Below are 20,712 nucleotides of genomic sequence, written 5' to 3'. Positions count from 1 at the left end.
GGGGTTTCGCCCACCTCCTGGCGCTGGACCCCCCCCGGGATGCAGGGCACGACGATGGCAGAAGTTCAAAGCTAAATGAGATGCCCACAATTTGCCTCTCCAGCCGCAAGGAAAGGGCGAGAGGAGGAGGAAGACGGGAGGAGGAGCGGCAGCGGGGCACGGAAGGAAGCCGGAGGCCGGCAATTCGAGCGGGCTCCTGGCGGTCCTTCCTACTCGACCGCCAGCACCGCATCACCGCAGGTACCAGCAGATGCCAACCTGCCCTTCTGCCAGGACAAGGTCCAACCATCACCTTCCCAGTGTCCCACCGCCCGTCCCACCACTGCTCCCCGTGCCTTCTCACCGCTCCGTAATTAAATCGCTGGAATTAACGACTTTTGGGCAGAGGATGGCCGCGCGTTACCTAACACGCAGCTCGAGAAGGTGCCTGGCTCCAAGAGGAATCCACCCCCCCGTAGGACCCCGGATGCTCTGCAGGGAGGATGCCCACCAAAGGGACAGCTGGTAGACAGGGGACAGCATCTCACCTGCGCCCGGACCAGCGACTCAAAGCTGGGTTTGAAGTAATCGATGCGGCTGCTGTAAAACTTGGGCATTTCCTCCAGGAGCTGCTTGTTTTTGGCTTCGAAGTCCTCCTTCACCGGCCTCAGCTCTTCACGGGCCTGGGAAAGGAGAGAGGATTGGGGGGGTCAGACATCTGGGAAAACGCCCTTCCCTTGGGCAGACCTGCACAGAGGCCACCCCAGGCCGGCAGACTGCTCTGCTTTGACCCGAGGACAACCCGTGACCGGCTAACGGAGTCTGGTGGGACCACGTGACCAGTTAATGGAACCTGGTGAGACCTACAGGACCATCCAATGGAGCCTGGTGGGACCCAAGCGACCAGCTAATGGAACCTGGTGGGACCCATGCGACAATTCAACAGAGCCTGGTGAGACCCAAGTGACCAGCCAATGGAACCTGGTGGGACCTATATGACCATCCAATGGAGCTTGGTGGGACCCAAGTGACCAGCTAACAGAGCCTGGGGGGACCTATATGACCATCCAATGATCATCCAATGGAGCCTGGTGGGGCCCACGCGACCATCCAACGGAGCCTGGTGGGACTCAAGTGAGCAGCTAATGGAGCCTGGTAGGACCTAAATGACCAGCTAATGGAACCTGGTGGGACCTATATGACCATCCAATGGAGCCTGGTGGGACCTAAGTGACCAGCTAATGGAGCCTGGTGGGACCTATGTGACCATCCAATGGAGCCTGGTGGGAACCAAGTGACCAGCTAACGGAGCCTGGCGGGACCCAAGTGACCAAGTAGCGGAGCCTGGTGGGACCCAAACTCTGACCCTGGACCGTGGGGAAAGCCACGGGACACCTAGAGAGGCTGCTGCAGAGATCACGAGCCAGCTGGTCTTCTCTCCCTCAGGAGAACAGGGAAAAAAAAAGCAACGCCAAAGCTCAGCCAGGCTGGAGAACATCCCCATCCACGTCCGTGTCCCCTCGCCCTGCGATTCCCAAGAGCGTCGCCAGAGGATCCTGCCCCCACCGTCATTTTTGCCCATGACCTTCAGCTCAGCGCATCCAACTGGCTTCTTTAAACAGAAGCGTGGGGAGAAAGGGAAATGTCTCTGAGATGGTGTGGAAAAGGGCAGGAGGGGGTGGGCTGTGAAATATTAGACGGGTTCAAGTCTGCCACTTAATCCCGGTGCCATTCCGACGGGAGGGGGGGAGAAAACCGGCCAGCCCAGCCCAGCCCAGCCGCGGCGCCGGACCCGCTCCCCGGGCCAAGGCGCCGGAGGGATGGGACGAACAAAACCTGAAATAATATCAGGCTTCAGTAGATCTGAGAGGAAAACGAGCAAATTCGTCGTCTGCCACGGGGCCTGGGGTGGAGTTCAGGTGGGGGCCCCAAAGAGCAGAAGACTTTGAGAAAAAAAAAAAGCTCTGAAAGGGAAGACGCAAATTTGCCGCTCAATAAAAATACCCGGATGAGATTAGGCTATTTCCCATCAAATCTGTGGATCTCTCTGATGCCTTAAAGGATTCTTTAAGGCTCCCGCGGGCGTTTATTTTGCGGGGCGAGAATTAGATCACACAGAAGTTCATTAAGGGGGGAAAAAAAATAAATATTAAATAACTAAAACCTGCTTAATCACCAGGACAAAAGCATTCCCATTTTTCCAGCCCCAGCTTTAGTCACCGAGGCTAAGCGAAATAAGCTGCTTACTATTAAATCGGGGGTTTCTTTTGTTAAGGCTGATAGGGCTGTTCTTTAACACAAAACTTCCTTTTTTGTGATGGAAAGCCAGCAGAAAATACACGTTCTTTGACGCCGAGAAAGTCAACTGCTCCTTCGGGGATCAAGCAAGGTTCTGCAGGAGCGACAGATTTGAGGAGAAACGCTGGTGTAGATTTAATTAAAAATAAATAAATAAATAAATAAATAAACCCATCATAATTTTGCTAAAATTTGGGAGAGAGAAAAGAATCTGGCGAAGCTTCCTGCTAACCAATTACTGCAATTTTCCAAGACGAATTTCGGCAACAGGTGGCAAACAGAAAGCCTCGAATCGCTCTGATCTTCCCCTTTTCCCACCCAAGATGCGGAGGTCGGGGTGGGGTGTGGGAGGGGGAGGCGGTGGGGGATGAAATCCCGCGGCTTTTATCCCATTCGATTTCGGAAAACTGGCTTTTTTTTCCCCTTCGCTCGAGCGCCCGAACTCGCATTGCCGTTACCGAGCGCCCTGCGCGGCGCTTTTACACCCTTCCCCAATGTTTTTATTTCACGGAGGGGCTCGGCATGGATGTGAAATCCTAGGCGAGGTGGGGGGGGAAAAAGCTCTTCCCCAGTTTTCCTGCTGGCTCTGCTTGGGTTTTTGGGTCCGGGAGCGTCTGGGTACCTGGTGTAACTTGGCGAGGACGGGGCCGGTCCTCTCCTTCTCCTCGTATTTCTCCACCTTGGACTGCAGGCGCTTGTAGTCCTGCAGCGTCTGCTCCCGTCTCTTCACCGCCATGTTCAAGCTGGGAAAAACGCTGCTAAACCTGGGGAAAGGATGAAAAGGGAAATTTTTTAATTTTTTTTTCTGGGGGGTGGGGGGGTGGGACGCAGCATCCGAGACGATCTCCCAGCCGAAAGCGCCCCGAATAATTCCGGATGCGCGGCAAAAACCCGCAGGGGTTTAAACCAAGCCTGTGGCGAACACCGACGCTTTCACCGCCATCTTCCAGGAGACCGGAAGAAAATACGAAGCGATATATATAAAGCTTTTTTTTCCAAAGCCTTGCCAGGGTGCGGGGTTTGAGAGGGGAACTAGAAGCACGTGCTTGGGTTGTTTTGTATTTATTTTTTTTTTTTTTGGGGTGGATTCCTGTGTCCAAGGGTGTGTTTTGAAACAATAACAAGAAAAAAACCAAACCAACCCAGCCAATTTTGCAAAGCCTGGTAAAAGTACTCCGAAGGTCCCAACCTGCTGCTGAGTTCTCCTGCCAGCCCTTCTGCTTTTACCATTAGTTCTTTATTTTTAACAGTTTGCCCCCCCCCTCCTCCGCCGCCCCGGGCTCTTCCAGCTGCTGTATTCCAGAACATGGAGAGCCGGGACGGGGAGCTGGGACGGGGCGGGGGGGGGACGGAAACTGCGGCAGAAAACAAAGCTGTTAACTCCACAAAGCGAACCAAAAAGCAAAAAAAAATAAACAACTTCCCCCCGCCCCCCCCAAATATAGAATTAGCTAATGCGGTTAATTCCCCCACCAGCGCGTTAGGAAAAGGAAAGGAGCCGGGCGAGGAGGTGAATCAAAAGTCGGGAGCGGGGGGGGGGGGACGGACGGAAAAAACAAAAAAAGAAATATGAAGTGCAAAAATTGAAGTGCAAAATACGAAGCGCTTTTTTTGGGGGGTGATTTTCGGGGGTTGCAAACCCCAGAGCTTGCCCGGCTCCGACCCCCACGCCGAAGGATTAACAGCGGCCAACAATTAGGCAGGCTTACGGGATGATTCGTCCGATGAAAACGCGTTACAAACGGTGGAAACGGGAACACCTGACGGCGGAGACGAGAGGGAATTATTTTTGAAGGCGACAGGAGAAGGGAAAGCCAGAAACCGGCTCGTCTCCCAAATTGCAGTAAATCAAATTATAGCGGTGGGGACCGTGCCGGTGCCGGGCTCTGGGTTGGTATGAGACGGGTCACAGTACTTCTGGATATATTAATTTAATCTCCACAAATCATAGGGTTATTTTTTGGGAGGGGGGGGAAGGGGGCAAGGCCGGGAACCGGTCGTGAAAAACGTGTACAAAGCAGCTTGGTGATGATTTTCGCCAAGCAAACTGCTTTCTTTCGAATGGGCAAAAAAACCCCAAAACTAAACAAACAAACAAAAAAAACCAACAAAGAGATAACAATCCGTCTATAATCTAGGCTGGGGAAATTAGGAAAAAGAAAAACATCAGGAAATGTCAGGAAGAAAACATCGGGAGAAAGAAAAACACACATCTGACTTTACGACTGATTGGCTTTAGACGGAATCGGGCGCGGGGTTAAGACGGAGGCATCCGGGTTCCAAGAAAACCATGGGCATCCTCAAGCCCTGCAGAGCCACCCCGTCCCCTATTAAAAAGAAAAATAATCTAATTTTTCCGACGCTGTGGTCGCCCCGGAGGGTGTTAATATGCCGGACCCGGGGGGTGTGTGCGGAGGCAAAGCTTTACCGATTCGCAAGGGGCAAGCGCCAGAAGGGAGGGAAAAGGGGAAACATTTGTGTTTAAGCGTTTCTGTTCAAGCGTTTGCGTTCCGGCATCCCGCCGGGAGGCGACGAACGGGGGGACGGGGTCCCCGCGGGCCGGGGACGAGTGGGGCCGGTCCCTGCGCGGCTCTCCTGGGCTCCCCCCCCGGGGATATTCTCCTCCCGACGGCGACTATTGCGGGACGTGGCGTCGGGAGCAACCTGCAAAAGTCATCAGGGAGCTCGCCCCAGCGTCGCCCAGCGTCACCCAGCATCGTCACCCTGCCCGGCTGCCCTGACATTGCTTTTTATGGTCCCCTTCCCACACCGCTCCCTATTATATTTAAACACCGCGGCTGTGCTGAGCTCCGGGCTCTCACCATCTCCTCGGCTGCTATAAAATCTCTCCTCCCTCTACATAAAGTCCCCAAAAAATACGCCCTGGGAGGGGTGGGGGAATGGGGCCGGGCAGGACGGACCGCAGGGAAGGGGGTACCCAGGTTTGGGGAGGGGGCAGGGGGGTGTCTCCTGGGTATAAAAGCACAGACGCTCTTTGCCGAGGGCGCACAGGTAACGCCAGCAGCTCGCGGTGGCAGATTCTGCCGAAATTTCCCCCAATTCTTCAGGAGGCGGCAATAAAAAGGAAGGATCCCGTCAGGCCAGCGGCTCCCGGCTTTATTTTTGGGTTATATCCTTGACGGGGCGGGTTTGGTAACGGCACGCTGCTCCGGTGGGAGCGACACAGGACTCACTTCTCTTCTAATGCCTGGGAAAACTGCCCTTTTAGAAGCCTCTGGTGTCTGAGCTGGTGAAAATATTTACTTTATCGCCAGCGATGGTACGCGGGATTCAAGATCTCAGTGTTTTTGAGCTCGCCAGGTGCGGGGACGAGGAGGAGCGAGACCCGGGCGCTTGGCCCAAGGTGCCAACGGGGTTATTTCCTACCACGAACGGCACATTCCGTAGAAATCAGAGAGTTTGCTGAGGAGTTTTCTCTCTCTCCTGTGATGCCTGTGACCCTGAGATCTCCTCGCCCCGGTGCCGGAGCCCCGAGCCCTCGCAGGGTCCCACACCGGCTGTCCCCTACTGTATATTTCATATTGGTATCGGGATCAACACTGGTTCTTTAGTATTATTAATGTTAATTATTTAGTCTTATGCTATTAAATCTATTTATATCTCAACCCTCGTAGTTCCTTGGTTTTCCTCCATTCCCCTTCCCGGGTGGGGAGGGCTCATCGGGTGAGAGAATAGTTGTCTAAACGACAATAAATTGTGGGTTTCTCAGACCGTAACACACACACGGCCCCCTTGCCCCTCCCCATCGCAGCCGAAAGCGGGGCAGGAGCACGACGCAGCTCACGGGGGCGAATGGAGCTGCTCCTCTGCGATGTGCCTCCGGGCTGGGAAACGTGGGAGGAGATGGCCCGGAGCTGGGAAATCCTCCTTTCCCCGCTCCGCAGGGAGCCTGTGCCCCAAACGCCGAGCCGTGGCCATCCCCTCCGGGGCCACCAAGCCACCAAGCGTGGCCTGGATGCGGCCGTCACATCCCTCAACCCTTAGAGGACGCGTATTGAGAAGACGCCTCATAGATGCTGAGCTGGTACCCAACGCTAGCTTTTCAACGGCGGTTTTTTCCCGCAACGGACCAGCTTTTGAGCCCTTTCTCCCACACGCTCGGCCCTTCCACGGTCGGTGCTGGCACATTAAAAAGAGCCACGAGACACCGGAGAATTAACACGCAGCCATTTTTACATCTTACCAACGCGCGACCGCAGGGGAAGAGCGAACCCTTGAGCTCAGCTGAGAACGCAGAAGCCGAGCAGCGACACAGTTTCCCTTCGCTTTGAAGTCAAAACTGGTTTTAAAAAAGGGAAAAAGGCTTGATTCCTAATATCAACTCGGCGCGATTTTGCAGCCCGTAATGGAAGGACGCTGTACTCCGGCAGCGCTTTAAAAAAATAAAATAGCTAGAGCGCTGGATCTGAAGAGGCTGTTACCGTGTAGGCACAGCAACTACTGTCTCACAAGGACTTTTAATGCATAGATTATACGCTGTATTTCAGAGAGATGGGGGGGAGAAGAAGCTCAGCCATTAATAAAACGCACCGCGCCGGCTCCCTGGCTCCAACCCACCTCCCCGCAGCCCCGGCTCCATCAGCGATAAGCGACGGGTTGTTGAGGGATGCGCACGGGAGGGCTCGATCCGCCCCCTATGAGATGCTCAAGGGGTTTTAAAGGCCGCAAAGTTGACACCCCTGTGAGTTTTTCCCCAGCAGCCGCAGCGTGGGGATTTCTAAGGTGCTGGCAAACCCCACGTGGCAGCTGAGGTTGTCCCGGTGTGGTGGTTCTGCACCGCCGGCACCAGTGGGAAGGACCAGACCAGCCATGGCTCCTTCAAGACACCAACGGAGAGCCAACCGAGGTCTCCCTGGGCCAACCAAGGTCTTCTTGTGCCAACTGAGGTCTCCCTGGGCCAACCAAGGTTGTTGTGCCAACCGAGGTCTCCCTGTGCCAACCGAGGTCTTCTTGTGCCATCCAAGCTCTCCCTGGGCCATCCAAGCTCTCTGCGCCAACCAAGCTCTCCGTGCCAACCAAGCTCTCCCTGGGCCATCCAAGGTTGTTGTGCCAACCGAGGTCTCCCTGTGCCAACCGAGGTCTTCTTGTGCCATCCAAGCTCTCCCTGGGCCATCCAAGCTCTCTGTGCCAACCAAGCTCTCCGTGCCAACCAAGCTCTCCCTGGGCCATCCAAGGTCTCCCTCTGCCATCCGAGCTCTCCCTGTGCCATCTGAGGTCTTGTGCCATCCAAGCTCTCCCTGTGTCACCGAGCTCTCCATGTGCCATCCAAGGTCTCCCTGGGCCACCCAAGCTCTCCTTGGGCCATCCAAGGTCTTCTTGTGCCAATCGAGGTCTCCCTGTGCCATCCAAGATCTCTCTTTGCCAACCAAGCTCCCCCGTGAGTCACCTGGATTAATTTTCACGCCGGATCAGCCCAGCCCCAGCAGGGAAGGATGCTCCTTCCTCGGCCTGAGCTGGGTCGAGGCGAGAAGCTGCCTCCAGCCCCTGAAGGAATTACTCCGTATGAATTCCCTATCAACCCAGCAGCTCTGAAATTCCCCCCCGGAGTTCAGAAAAAAGCGGGTTTCTTGCCCATGTTGAAGTCCTGCCCAGGTTTTTTCTCCCCGTGTGTACAGAAATACGATCCCAAGCCATGCGCCAGGGGTGGTAAACACCCCGTGAAGGCTGATAGGGAGATACGGGCTCCACCACTGCCAAGTTATTCCAATGACTTAATAAATTGCTGCATTTCACACGTCATCCCAGTGTCTTCGCAAATATCTCAAGCATGTTATTTACAAATGCTCCTGGCAGAAAGGCCGGCTACAAACCCTCCAAAAGCTCCCGCCATCCACAAACACATCCCTCAGCCTCCCAAGCCCTGCAAGAACATTCCTAGGAGGATCTCAAAGCTTTGCCAAAGCCCCTGGCTGAGCATCGCAGATCCTCCTGGCCCCCGCAGACGTCCGTGGTGCCAGCAGACGAGGAGCATCATCGGTGCCATGGGCGGTGAGGAACCTCCAAACAGCATCAGCCACTCCGGAAATAAAGTCTGAACAATTAAACCCAGAATTTTAGCATTTTAGCCCGACCAGGGAAGCCTGAGAAGCAAATCCATGGTCATTTCACCCATCCATTCCCCCCCCACACCGAGCAAGGGCAACGACTGTATGATTCCTCCTGCTGCAGAGTGCTCCGGGAAGCAGAGATGGAAAGCCCTGGAGCAGATGTGGGTATTTATTATAATTTATTGATAAGCCCAGCACCATCCTCCTCCCTACGCTCCACCCAGACCCTGCTTCTGTAGGGGATGAGAGGCTCTGACAGCCGTAACCACTCACAAATCCCCAGCGCCGCCCTCTCTTACTCCATACTTTTTTTTCCTTTTTTTTTTTTTTTTTTAAATACAAAGCCGAGAAAATCGAAGCCGACTTAAAAAGAAAATTTGGTGGGTACGGTGCTACAAAGCCCAGAGCGGGAGCGAAGGTAAAACAGCAGCACGGGGCATTAGAGCCCCCGCCACGAAAGCAGCTTGCAGAATAAGCCGCCGTCGTTCCCTGTCACTTTTTAGGCAAGGCTGCTGAGAGGGGATTACAGCCCAGGCGGCTTAAAAGGAGCAGGTGAGGGGAGATACGCAGGGATAACGAAAAGAAAATACAAATTACTGTCTCCCCGCTGCTGCGGGGGGGAGAGGGGGAACGTACCGGCGAACTCCTCTTAGGATGACAGTTTAGCCTTGGAGAAAAAAAAAAAAAAAAAAAAAAAAGTATAAATCACCCGCTTCTCTGAATTATAAATCGTGTTGCCAGCTCGTCTCCACGCCAGCCTCCCCTCAGCTTCCCCTAATGAAAGGACGGGGTTGGTGAGACACGGCCGCCGGAGAAGATAAAAGTGCCACCGGGATTCCCGGCGCGGCCGGATTCGTTCGTTAGTCAGCCCAGCTGACACGTCTGGGCCTCGAAAACTTAAAAACTTCTCTCCTTCTCTGATCGGAGGCTCCTGGTGAGCCCAGCGAGCGGCGTTTTGTGGGGACGCTGGGGGAACGGGACCGTCCCGTCACCTCCCCGAGCACCCCGGCTTCTCCTCTCCATCCCCGCTGCCCCCAGGCACCCCTGATGCCTCCCCGACGCTCGCCCTGCAGCTTCCACCACCCCCGTTTTCAGTCTCGCAATGCAAAAGAGGCGCTAAGGCTTTGGCAAAGGGAAAAATAATAGTAAAACCTTTATTTTTTCCCCATTTGCAAGTGTCTCGAGCACTTTCGTTGGCAGCCCCGTGAGCCGGACAAGGCTGGAAGCACACGCGCTCTTCCCTGTGGCATTATTTTAGGGACAACAGCTGGGAAAATGAATGCGAAAGGAAGCGGGCAGGGTCTGCGGCTGGCACCGGACAGGGGAAAAAAAGGAATGAAAGAGCTGGGGAGCGTGAGATGCAGAAGAAAGGGCCGGTGGGTGAGATGAGGAGGAAGCTCGGAGAGGCACAAGGATGGCCGAGCGTGAGGCCGAAGCATCTGGGCTATGTTGGGGGATGCCTGCCATTCCTCAGCCCGTGCCCACACGTCCGTCGTGGGCCCCCGTCCACCCACCAGGAAGGGGGGGGGGAAATTAAAACCAGCCCTTCCGACGAGAGCGAAAAGGAACAGAAAGGAAGATGCCGGTAGAAAAAAAGCAGCGAGCTGGGGGGATTAGGCTGAGAGCCCCGCGCGGCGGGAGGGGGCCAGGCAGCCATGTGGCTAGCTTTGTGCACGAAATCCTCATTAGGGGCTCGTTAAGGACATGAAAGCGGCTTTTCCTGCTTCCGGTCCCCGGCACCCCTGGGGCTGCTGGCGGCCGGTGATCTGCTTCGGGAGGAAAGGCAGCTCGAGGGGTCACGTTAACGGCAGGGTTATGGGAAGAAGACGAAGACCCCCCTGGTCTGTGGATGCCAAGCACCGGTTGCTATCATGGAATCACAGAATGGTTTGGGTGGGAAGGGACCTTAAAGCCCACCCAGTGCCACCCCCTGCCCTGGGCAGGGACACCTCCCACCAGCCCAGGTTGCTCCAAGCCCCGGCCAACCTGCCCTTGAACCCCTCCAGGGATGGGGCAGCCACAGCTTCTCTGGGCAACCTGGGCCAGGGGCTCACCCCCCTCACAGCAAACAATTTCTTCCCCAGATCTCATCTCAATCTCCCCTCTGTCAGTGTAAAACCCTTCCCCCTCGTCCCATGGCTCCCCTCCCTGCTCCAGAGTCCCTCCCCAGCTTTCCTGGAGCCCCTTTAGGGCCTGGAAGGGGCTCCAAGGTCTCCCCGGAGCCTTCTCTTCTCCAGGCTGAACCCCCCCAGCTCTCCCAGCCTGTCCCCACAGCAGAGGGGCTCCAGCCCTCCCAGCATCTCTGTGCCCTGTTGCCGGCAGATACTTGCTGACGTACAGCTCTAATTGAATTTACACATCAAGCTGCTCCCGGATCGCACCTCTGGGACCTCCTGCTGCTGGCACCCAGGTGGCAGCACCCCTTGGGTCACCCCCGCCAAAGCTTCTCCCTGTTGCCTCGGAGCCGAGGGGACGGTACCACGACAGGGTGACCATGACATCCCGATGCTGACGGGATGGTCAAACATCTGAGGGAGGGTCAAACAGCTGGAATTTGTTACCTCCAGACCCCCATGGCAACAAAAATCGTCTCCAAACGTGAAAAGCATTAAAACCCACAGATCTCCAAACCACCTGGCTTCTTTAAGCTGCTTCCTTCCTTCAACGCTGCCACACAGTATGTAATATTGAGACGACAACACACCCTCTAGCCCCATCCCCGATCCAGCCAACGCTCCTCACCCAAGCTGGAGTGAAGAACTGGAAGAGCCAAGCAAAAACCAGCTGTTTTTCTCCCCCTCCCTTGCCCCAAATCCGCGGATCTGCCGGGAATTTACGCAGGCATCTCCCAAAGAGGAGAGCAGCTCCCTCCCGACCTTTCCCCGCTTCCCCCCCCCAGCTCCGTGCCCAACCCACACGCTAAAATATGCAATATTCTCATTAGAGCTTTGCTCCTTCCCTGAAGTTAAATGAGCAATTCCCAGCCAAGGGCTTCTCGGGGCCCAAAAAGCCAAACTCTGAACAACCCCACGGGCCCCAGAAGCAGAAGGATTTAAACAATACGAGCCTCCACACCCCCCCTCTAAATCTACTACCGCTTTCTTCTAACGCGGTTTAACAAATTCTCCAATATTTGTCTGAAACCGACTATCCCTGGCCAACGGACTGGAGCTTTTACCGCACATGTGCCTCTGATTACAATATATTCCCGCTAATGATAATTGCTTGGATTATACTTATCTGTTTCTTTGGCTAATAAACGAGAAAAGACCACCAGTGAAGATGTAATAAAGCGCAGCTGGTGTAGGAAAAGCCTTTTTCTAGGTCAGAGCAAGTTTGGGAGAGGCTGGGGAGGACTGTCTCCGCGAGGGGAAGCAATACCTAACTGGAAATAAGAAGAGCTCCTCAAGGCAGCTTTCATTAATCTGAAACTTTTATCCCAGAACCGTTGCCGGGGTTTATTTGCCAGCAGGACGAGGGGAGGTGCAAGCTCCGCGGTTCTCTCCTCTGCATCTCATTAGCCTCAAAACGGACCCTTGGGCTCCTTAAAAAAAAAAAAAACAATGTTCCCGGCCGCACGACTGGGCCGTGCGCGCACCTACGCTCGCCGAGAGTCCCAAAAAGGGGAAGGAAAGGAACATTTTTTTTTTTTTTGCTCGGCGGGGGGACGCAGCCTCCCCGAGCACGAAACGTTAAGCTGTTTAAGAGCACGCAGCAGCTCTTTGCAGGTGCCAAAGGGCAGGAAGAGGAGAGGGGGGGAAACCCCCCCACCCACCACCACCGTATTCAAGTGCAATGGAAATTTTGGAAGTTGGAGAGAATCGCCAAGGCTGGAACGCAGCCCGGAGGGCAAAGCGAACACCCTGACGTTTAACGAAGGGCTGATAACCGGCGAGCTGAGCGTTCCGCCTGGCGAGATGAAACCTCCCGGCACCGCGCTGGGGCCAAGGGGGAACAAACCAACCCTCCCCGCGTCCGGGAATAACTCAGCTATTTCCCCAAAATTTCCCCACGGCAGGAATAATCCAGCAATAACCCAGCCTCAAACCCAAAGCGAGAGGAACGGGGTCTTTCCCCTTCGCCACCATTGGGGATACGGCGGCAGCTCGAGCGTCTCGAGCCAAACGCTGCACAAATGCGGAATAAGAGGTTGGCAACGTGGAAATGGCTTTATCATCCGGGAGTACCAGCCCCACACACTGCCCAGGGTTTAAAACGCACGTCCAGGTTTGCAAAGTCTTTCATTTTCATCAGCTAACACAAGCTGGGGGAAAAAAAAACAACCACCACCAAAATCCACGAAGATTTCAGAGACACAAGCCCTTCTTCCAATTTTAACAGAATGCTGGAAGAAAAAGTTAATGTATCTTTCATGAGGACAATCTAGATAATAAGCAACACAATTCCGCAGCACAAGGCTGGATTTTTTTTTCTTTCTTTCTTTCTTTCTTCATTTTTTTTTTTTCTTTCTAAATAATGAAGAATTTCAGGTTGCGGATAGACGACCAAGGTAAAACTTGAGTCACCAAACATCCCCCGGATAGAAACGCAGCGTAACTTCACGCGCTAAGTGCTGTATGAGGTTTTTACTTTCAGATTTGGGCAGAAACAACTACTTTTTAAAAAAAAAAAAAAAAAAAAAAGAAAGAAACAACAAAAAAACCCCACCCTGTGTCAAACCTAAACTAAAATTGTTATTCAGCAATTTGCAACACTTACTGTCATATTAAAGTCATTTTATTTTCTTTTCGCTCGCTCTGTTCTTGTAGCAAAATAGCAACAGCTCAGGATTTCAGGAGCCGTTTGGTACGGCGACTGAGGCACCCCTCCAGCGTTCGGGGGGGGCACACGCAGCCCGTGACACTGGGACCGGCTGCTGACGCCGGTGGCAATTGTGCCGACAGAGGGGAACCACGCCAGGGGAGAGAGTGGGGTGACACAACTGCGGCGGTGCCGAGGCACGACTGAGGACTGACGCACCGTACCACGCCGGTTAGCAAGGAACTGGGGGGGAAATATGGAATCCTGCTACCGGAATAATCACAGAATCACAGAATGGTTTGGGTTGGGAGGGACCTTAAAGGCCACCCAGTGCCACCCCCTGCCCTGGGCAGGGACACCTCCCACCAGCCCAGGTTGCTCCAAGCCCCGGCCAACCTGCCCTTGAACCCCTCCAGGGATGGGGCAGCCACAGCTTCTCTGGGCAACCTGGGCCAGGGGCTCACCCCCCTCACAGCAAACAATTCCTTCCCCAGATCTCATCTCAGTCTCCCCTCTGTCAGTGTAAAACCCTTCCCCCTCGTCCCACGGCTCCCCTCCCTGCTCCAGAGTCCCTCCCCAGCTTTCCTGGAGCCCCTTTAGGGACTGGCAGGGGCTCCAAGGTCTCCCCGGAGCCTTCTCTTCTCCAGGCTGAACCCCCCCAGCTCTCTCAGCCTGTCCCCACAGCAGAGGGGCTCCAGCCCTCAGATCAATACTGCTGGAAACAGCTCTGCACTCGCTCCCTGATAAGGATTTATCTCCAAGCCCCGCAATCTGTAGATGGGCACGGTGACGGGGCGGCTCTGTGGGACTGCCCTCCACGTGCACCCTTTTCCTGCAGAGGTTTGCAAAGTCTTGCCCCAGGGTCTGAGGCATCCCAGCCCGGAGCAGTTCCCAGCCCGGGACAGGGGATGCCAGCGGTTTTCTGTCCGTCCCTGCTCCCTGTCTAGCTACGATGGCTCTGCCACGTCCCTTTCCTGCACCGATCTATGATTTATAAACATAAAAGAACTTTCACTAAACGCAAGCTTCTACCATTTTTTTTATTGTTTAGAAAACTTCCAAAGGACAAAAAACTTCTCTTCCAACACCTAAATACTCTCCACCCTGGGTTGGATGGCACTGCTGCCCGCAGGGGAGCTCCCCACTCCATTTTTCCCCTTTGGATGGAGCAAAGTGTTGGCAGTGACCAACAGATCAAGGGAGAGAAGCTGGAGGCTTTGATGCCATCAGCGTCACACAGCTCTTTAGGTGTTCGTTCCTCTCAGGTCTTCTTTAAAGTACAGATAAAGACATCTGGCAGGCTAAGACACAAGGGCATAGACTCAACTCAACCATCCCAGCCCTCCGTGCCCCAGTTGGAAAGGGAGGAAGATGCCATTTTGTCACCGGGAGGTGAACCATTACCTCTTTAGGAAGGGCTGATGTCTAACCCGACAGCATCTCTCCGGATGATACACATCCCTAAAGTACACGCTTATGACAAACACTCGATATGGCTCATGAGACGACGTTGGTACTTACTTTTTCAAAGGCTCTATGACTGTCTTCTGGATCTGATTCACCTGTTGAAAGCAAAAGGGATGATTATATGTCAGGCTTGTCGAAAAAGCCTGTTTGCACAACGATACCTGTTTGCACGGTGCCTCCCATAGGATGATGTGAGCTTCTGAGCACAACCACGATGCCCTTTAACCAAAAACCAGCACAATTCTCCCATGTGCTCAGGGTGAGCTGCAGTTCCCAGTATGACCGGGCAGAAGAAGAGTAAGATTATCGAGAAACTCAGGAAGGAAGGATCTTGGAGATGATGCCAAAAAAGAGAAGGGAGGTCTGTCTGGAAGGGCGAGATCCCACCACCAGCACACCCTGGTCTCCCCTTCTTCTCACCTTCTCCTGGTTGAAAGAGTCCATCCTCTTCATCGCTGTGTCGAAGGCCGTGACCATCTCCAGAAAGGCGGGCTCCTGTTCGCACAGGGGGTTGGACAGAAGGTCCGAAGAGATTTTGACGGCCGACTTGGACATGGCTGGGGACAACGGGAGCGGAGAGCATGCAAAGGAAAGCAGAGAGGGTCAGGTCTCAGCGGCTGCCTGCAGTCACAACTGGCTCCTGCATCTACAAAGGGCAAAAATCAGGGACTTCAACCACCAAAGAGGGTTGAGCACAACTTCCCAAGAAGATATTCAACATCGGTTGAGGGAAAAGAAAGGAAGAGCCACCAATCCATTCACGTAAACACCCAGAGAACTGTTTTTCTATAAGTTAAGCCTGCACCACTCCGATGCACGGCTTGTGATGTTGCCAGAAATAATACCAGACTAACAAAAGCACTGTTCTCCTAAAAAAACCCACATGTAGATGGGCTTTTTTCTACATCTTTTCTCGACAGACTATTAAGTGTCACTCTCAGTCACACTAGAGCTCTTCCACAATGACGAAAAATCACAGTCCATTAAGTCTTTCAAATGGCTTTACAAAAATATAGATTTGAAGTGGATTTAGTGCTGGTGGAAAAGGAGCAGACTGACAGGACTGGAAGACGAGTTTTCTCTTTTTCCTCTCCAAATAGGCACTACGCGAGCAGCAGAGACACGAGCTGGCGAAGCGCTTTCCCTCAAGGAGCCGAAATTTTCCGCCTGTTGGAGACCAGCCCTGCGAAACGCAGAGGCTGAAGGTTCTTCAGACCCTGAGATTGTCACCGGGAAATCCAGAAACACCCGGTGACACGCTGACGGGCTTCACTTCTGCTTGTTTTCCATCAGCCGCGTCTCTCTTCCCATCCACACACTCGGTCTGCAAAGGGAAAATTAAATCCCTACCACAGGACCACTAGAAAAGAGCAAGAAAATAGCTAAGGTGCAGAAGGGGGCGGGGGGGGGAAGATGAATAAAAAGGCAAGCATTAATATAAATCAGAACAAAGAAGAAAGAAGAAAAGTCCTGGGTGCTAAAAAAAAAAAATAAATGTTCTTTTTCGTCAGTGCTGTTGCTGGAAGTTATTCCAGTTTAAGATCAGAAAGCCAGATGCTTTAGCCGTGCTACAGATGAGCTTTGGAAAGACTCCTACTGTACTCACTCCGATATTAAAAGTTAAAGTCATCTGAATAATGGGGCTTAAGATCATAAATCAAGGGGTTAAACATTCTGATTTAAAGGTTATACACAATTATACAGAGAGCTCAGAAGCTAAATAGCTGGGAAGCTCAATGCAGAACGAGACACTAACTATGGAATAACAAAGCTACCGTATCCGTCTATTATCCAAACATTAAGGGTTTAGGCATTTAAACCTTTAAACAGATGGGATATAATCCATATGTGTGACCACATCTGAGGAAGGATTTGTGCCAAAATGGGACGGAGTTAAGAATGGCAGAACTCCTTCAGCTGGAAGAAAAATGAGTTTCCCTTCCCAAGGAGAGCACTGAAAGCGCACTGTAGCGAGGGGAGCCGCGGGGTCACGCCGAGAGGCCAAAACCCGGGGCTTTTCAGGCACGTTCCGCGGGATTTTGGGCAAAGGCGCTTCCCCTCACCTGCAGAGCTGTGAGAGAGCAGCCGGGGGGGGCTCTGCAGCCCCACGGCAGCTCCGCAGACCCCAGCAGGGTGCAGCCCCCCCATGGCGCGCAGGGAGCCGGGACCTCGGGAGGGCATTGCCTGGTCCCACCTCCACGTGCCCGGTGGTGAGCCCTGGCTTCACACTCAACTGGGACAGCACTGGTGTGGGAGAGGAGAGGGAGCGGTAGAAGGAGGAGAAGAAGGAGAAGGAGAAGGAGAAGGGGAGAAGGGGAGAAGGGGAGAAGGGGAGAAGGAGAAGGGGAGAAGGAGAGAAGGAGAAGGGGAGAAGGAGAAGGGGAGAAGGAGAAGGGAAGGAGAAGGAGAAGGAGAGAAGGAGAAGGGGAGAAAGAGAAGGAGAAGGAGAAGGAGAAGGGGAGAAGGGGAGAAGGGGAAGGAGCAGGGGAGAAGGAGAAGGGAAGGAGAAGGAGAAGGAGGGAAGGAGAAGGAGAAGGAGAGAAGGAGAAGAAGAAGGAGAAGAAGGAGAAGGAGAAGGAGAAGGAGAAGGAGAAGGGGAGAAAGAGAAGGAGAAGGAGAAGGGGAGAAGGGGAGAAGGAGAGAAGGAGAGAAGGGGAGAAGGGGAAGGAGCAGGGGAGGAGAAGGGAAGGAGAAGGAGAGAAGGAGAAGGAGAAGAAGAAGGAGAAGAAGGAGAAGGAGAAGGGGAGAAGGGGAGAAGGAGAGAAGGAGAGAAGGGGAGAAGGGGAAGGAGCAGGGGAGGAGAAGGGAAGGAGAAGGAGAGAAGGAGAAGAAGAAGGAGAAGAAGGAGAAGGAGAAGAAGAAGGAGAAGAAGGAGAAGGAGAAGGAGAAGAAGGGGAGAAGGAGAGAAGGAGGAGAAGGAGGAGAAGGAGGAGAAGGAGAAGGAGAAGGAGAAGGAGAAGGAGAAGGAGAAGGAGAAGGAGAAGGAGAAGGAGAAGGAGAAGGAAGGAGGGAGGAGAGAAGGAAAAGAGGGAGGAGAGAGGAGAGGGGAGGGGAGGAGAGGAGAAAGAGAAGAAAGGGAGAAGGAGAAGAGAGGAGAGGGAGAGGGCGGAGAAGGAGAAGAGAGGGGGAAGGAGAAGAGAGAGAAGAGAGGAGAGGGGAGGAGAGGGAGAGGGGAGGGAAAAGGGAGAAGAGGGTAGGAGAAGGAGAGGAGAAGAGAGGGAGAAGGGAGGAGAGGGAAAAGAGAGGGAAATGAGAGAAGAGGGGAGGAGAAGTAGAGGAGAAGGAGAAGAGAGGGAGAGGAGGGAGAGGGAGAAGAGGCAAGGAGAGGATCGCCTGCCCCGTGGGGCCGTCTTCAGGGGGGTCTGTGCTGCACATAAAGCATGCGGGACACGACTCCAATTAAAGGAAGTGACTTTAGAGAGTCCCTGCTTGTTTGCATCACCATAAAAGTATCGGAGAACAGCCAGGCACGCTCCAGAGAGCAAAACTGAGCCACCGTGATCCAGTGCGTCACCTGCATCTCATTTCAAAAGGAGAGCTTTTGTCTCCTACTAAAGAACATCCTTAAGATCCTATTTTGTTTGGAAAGAGGGTGGCGAAGGGGGTTAGTGATCTTTCGGCACCGTACCGAGAGGGCTCTAATAGCCCGTACCCTGTTCCCAGCCACACTGCCACAGCTGGCAGGGCAGCGGCTGAGCCTCGCAGGAACGTTTTCCTCCAAGAAGGAATCGTCTCGTTTTAAGCTGAGTCTTTTTTTTTGGCAGAAGGTGGAGACCCGAGCCCCCAGGTCCAGTTTGCCAGGGAGTGTTTGCAGGCTGTGAATAACCAACCCCCTCAGCACAGAGGTAAAGGGGAGGGAATAAGAGCCTCAGGAAAACACAACCACCCTGATACGCTGCCATCCTCGTCGGATACAAGCTGGATGTCGGCTGAGCAAGCGCAGCTATCTCCTCTAGGGCATGGGCACTGCCAGGTGAGGAAAGCAGTCCTCAGTGCTTGATCATGGAATGGTTTGGGTTGGGAGGGACCTTAAAGCCCACCCAGTGCCACCCCCTGCCCTCGGCAGGGACACCTCCCACCAGCCCAGGTTGCTCCAAGCCCCGGCCAACCTGCCCTTGAACCCCTCCAGGGATGGGGCAGCCACAGCTTCTCTGGGCAACCTGGGCCAGGGGCTCACCCCCCTCACAGCAAACAATTCCTTCCCCAGATCTCATCTCAATCTCCCCTCTGTCAGTGTAAAACCCTTCCCCCTCGTCCCATGGCTCCCCTCCCTGCTCCAGAGTCCCTCCCCGGCTTTCCTGGAGCCCCTTTAGGGACTGGAAGGGGCTCCAAGGTCTCCCTGGAGCCTTCTCTTCTGCTCTTTTTCCTTCAGCCATCCCTCACCAGACCACGTTCAAAATCTTCCCTTTACACTCATGATTTCATGCCTTTAAATGAGAAATCAGATCTTAACTGGATCTGGCCAAGGCTCATTTGTGACTCTGCCATGTAGCAGAACGGAAAAAGAAAGTCCTCCCACAGCTCCTCTGGGACTTGAAATGCTCCATATAAACAACGCCCACTGCAAGGGAGGGGAGGGGAATCCTTAACAAGGAAAAACTTACCAAGGATCCCTGACAATGACCAAAGTCCCCAGAAAGGGCAGTTTTCACCCTGGAAAGGAGTCCTGGCAGCGCCGGTTACTGGTGCTTTTCCCACCGCTCTCCCCGTGCAAGCACAGGCGCGGTTCTGGGAAGGGTGGGAGAGCGCAGGGAAGAGCCGGGATCCGTGTTTACGTCTGGCAACATCCGAGCGTGCACACACGCACACATATACACACAGGTGAGAGCCTGTAGCATGGGAAGCCCCCAGATTTGCCAGCCCCGCCGCTGGCAGAGCTCCCGGTAGGGCGCCTTCCCACTCCTCTGCCCCTCTCTGAACCCAACTCCCACCAGATGAGTCTTGGACCGGTTCAGCCCACACCTGTTTGCGCTGGTGCATCTGCTTTGGCTCCGGAGCTGTGGGGGCCCGGTACAAATAGGGACTACAAACTACACGCTGAGGAAAAAAAAAAAAAAAAAAAAACCAAAAAACCCATCTGTGTTTAAAACTGCCTGTTTCTGCAGGCTGCCCTGCTCGGTTCAACAACCAGGCAATCCACCGAATCCACTTCTCCGGATGGCTCCGTCTTCTCCTCTCGCCCATCTCGGTTTAAAGCCTGCGCCACGCAGTGCGGTCACGTCGGTTTTTATACTAGAAAAGCCATGAATGGAGCGGGCACGGGTTGCCGTGCCTTGGGAGGGGACACCTGAAGGGCAGATGTCACCCGTCGCAGGCGGCACACGCAGAGGTGGCTTGTTTATTGCTTCCTCCATCGCCCACTGCCACGAGGCCAAGCCAAAGCTGGCAGCCCCCAAGGGGAGGAGCGGGGTTGTTGCTGAAGGAGAGCTGCTGGGTCAGCAGTTCAGGCGTGAAACACCTCCAGCCATGCCTACGTGGGGCTCTGCAGACCCCCCCAAGCCTCGTCCCACCCTCCTCTGGCTTCAGATAGCACAAGGTGCCCTCGAGTGACGCAGGTGAATATTCATCGCTCAACACAATAGGCTCAGCTGGAGACTGCTCCTGCTTGCCTGATGTGAAAACTGGAATAATTACTCCTTTTTTTGGTTGCAGAAAGTGAGGGAAAGAAGAGAAAGTGACTTGTCCAAGGCCACACAGTGAGGCGCAGCTCAAGAGACAGGGACGAAGCCCGTAACATACTTTCTGTTCCCTTGGTTGAGATGCTGCTCGGCAGCCCTCGTGCAGATGGCCTTGTAACTAAGCAAACTGAGTGGGACTGAGATCTAGATTTGTTTTCCAGACTTGTCACAGATTACTCATGTGATCTTGAGAAAGTCACTTCATCTCTTTGTGGCCAAGTTCACAGTCTATGTATCCTACAGTCACATACCCAAGTCCGCATCTGTGCTTTTCTTCATATCCTTCTGAAGTTTTTTGGTCTGATCTTCCAATCTGAAAGATGGGAGAACAAGGCAAAGTCTGAATCTTGGAAAGAAACAAACCCGAGCGTATCATACATGCAACAAATCATTTACGGGCTGAATATGCTGGCTTCTGTTCCCAGTTAAAAATATCCAGGCAAGGCTCTACGAAGTTCAGT

General features: G+C 53.8%; 1 protein-coding gene across 1 annotated transcript in view; it reads right to left on the bottom strand.

The window, feature by feature from the left end:
• BIN3 (bridging integrator 3) overlaps positions 1-20,712 on the bottom strand; it is a 46,511-nt gene that overhangs the window by 5,503 nt on the left and 20,296 nt on the right. The window contains exons 4-8 of the mRNA XM_063358732.1: positions 20,503-20,564; positions 14,994-15,130; positions 14,628-14,668; positions 2,900-3,041; positions 528-662 (exon numbers count right to left, since the gene is read on the bottom strand). Of these exons, the coding sequence (XP_063214802.1) occupies positions 528-662; positions 2,900-3,041; positions 14,628-14,668; positions 14,994-15,130; positions 20,503-20,564 (517 nt within the window). The remainder of the gene's footprint in view (positions 1-527; positions 663-2,899; positions 3,042-14,627; positions 14,669-14,993; positions 15,131-20,502; positions 20,565-20,712) is intronic.

The sequence above is a fragment of the Chroicocephalus ridibundus genome, chromosome 23 (assembly GCF_963924245.1).
Source record: "Chroicocephalus ridibundus chromosome 23, bChrRid1.1, whole genome shotgun sequence".
NCBI lineage: Eukaryota > Metazoa > Chordata > Aves > Charadriiformes > Laridae > Chroicocephalus > Chroicocephalus ridibundus.
This window is presented reverse-complemented; position numbering and strand designations above follow the sequence as displayed.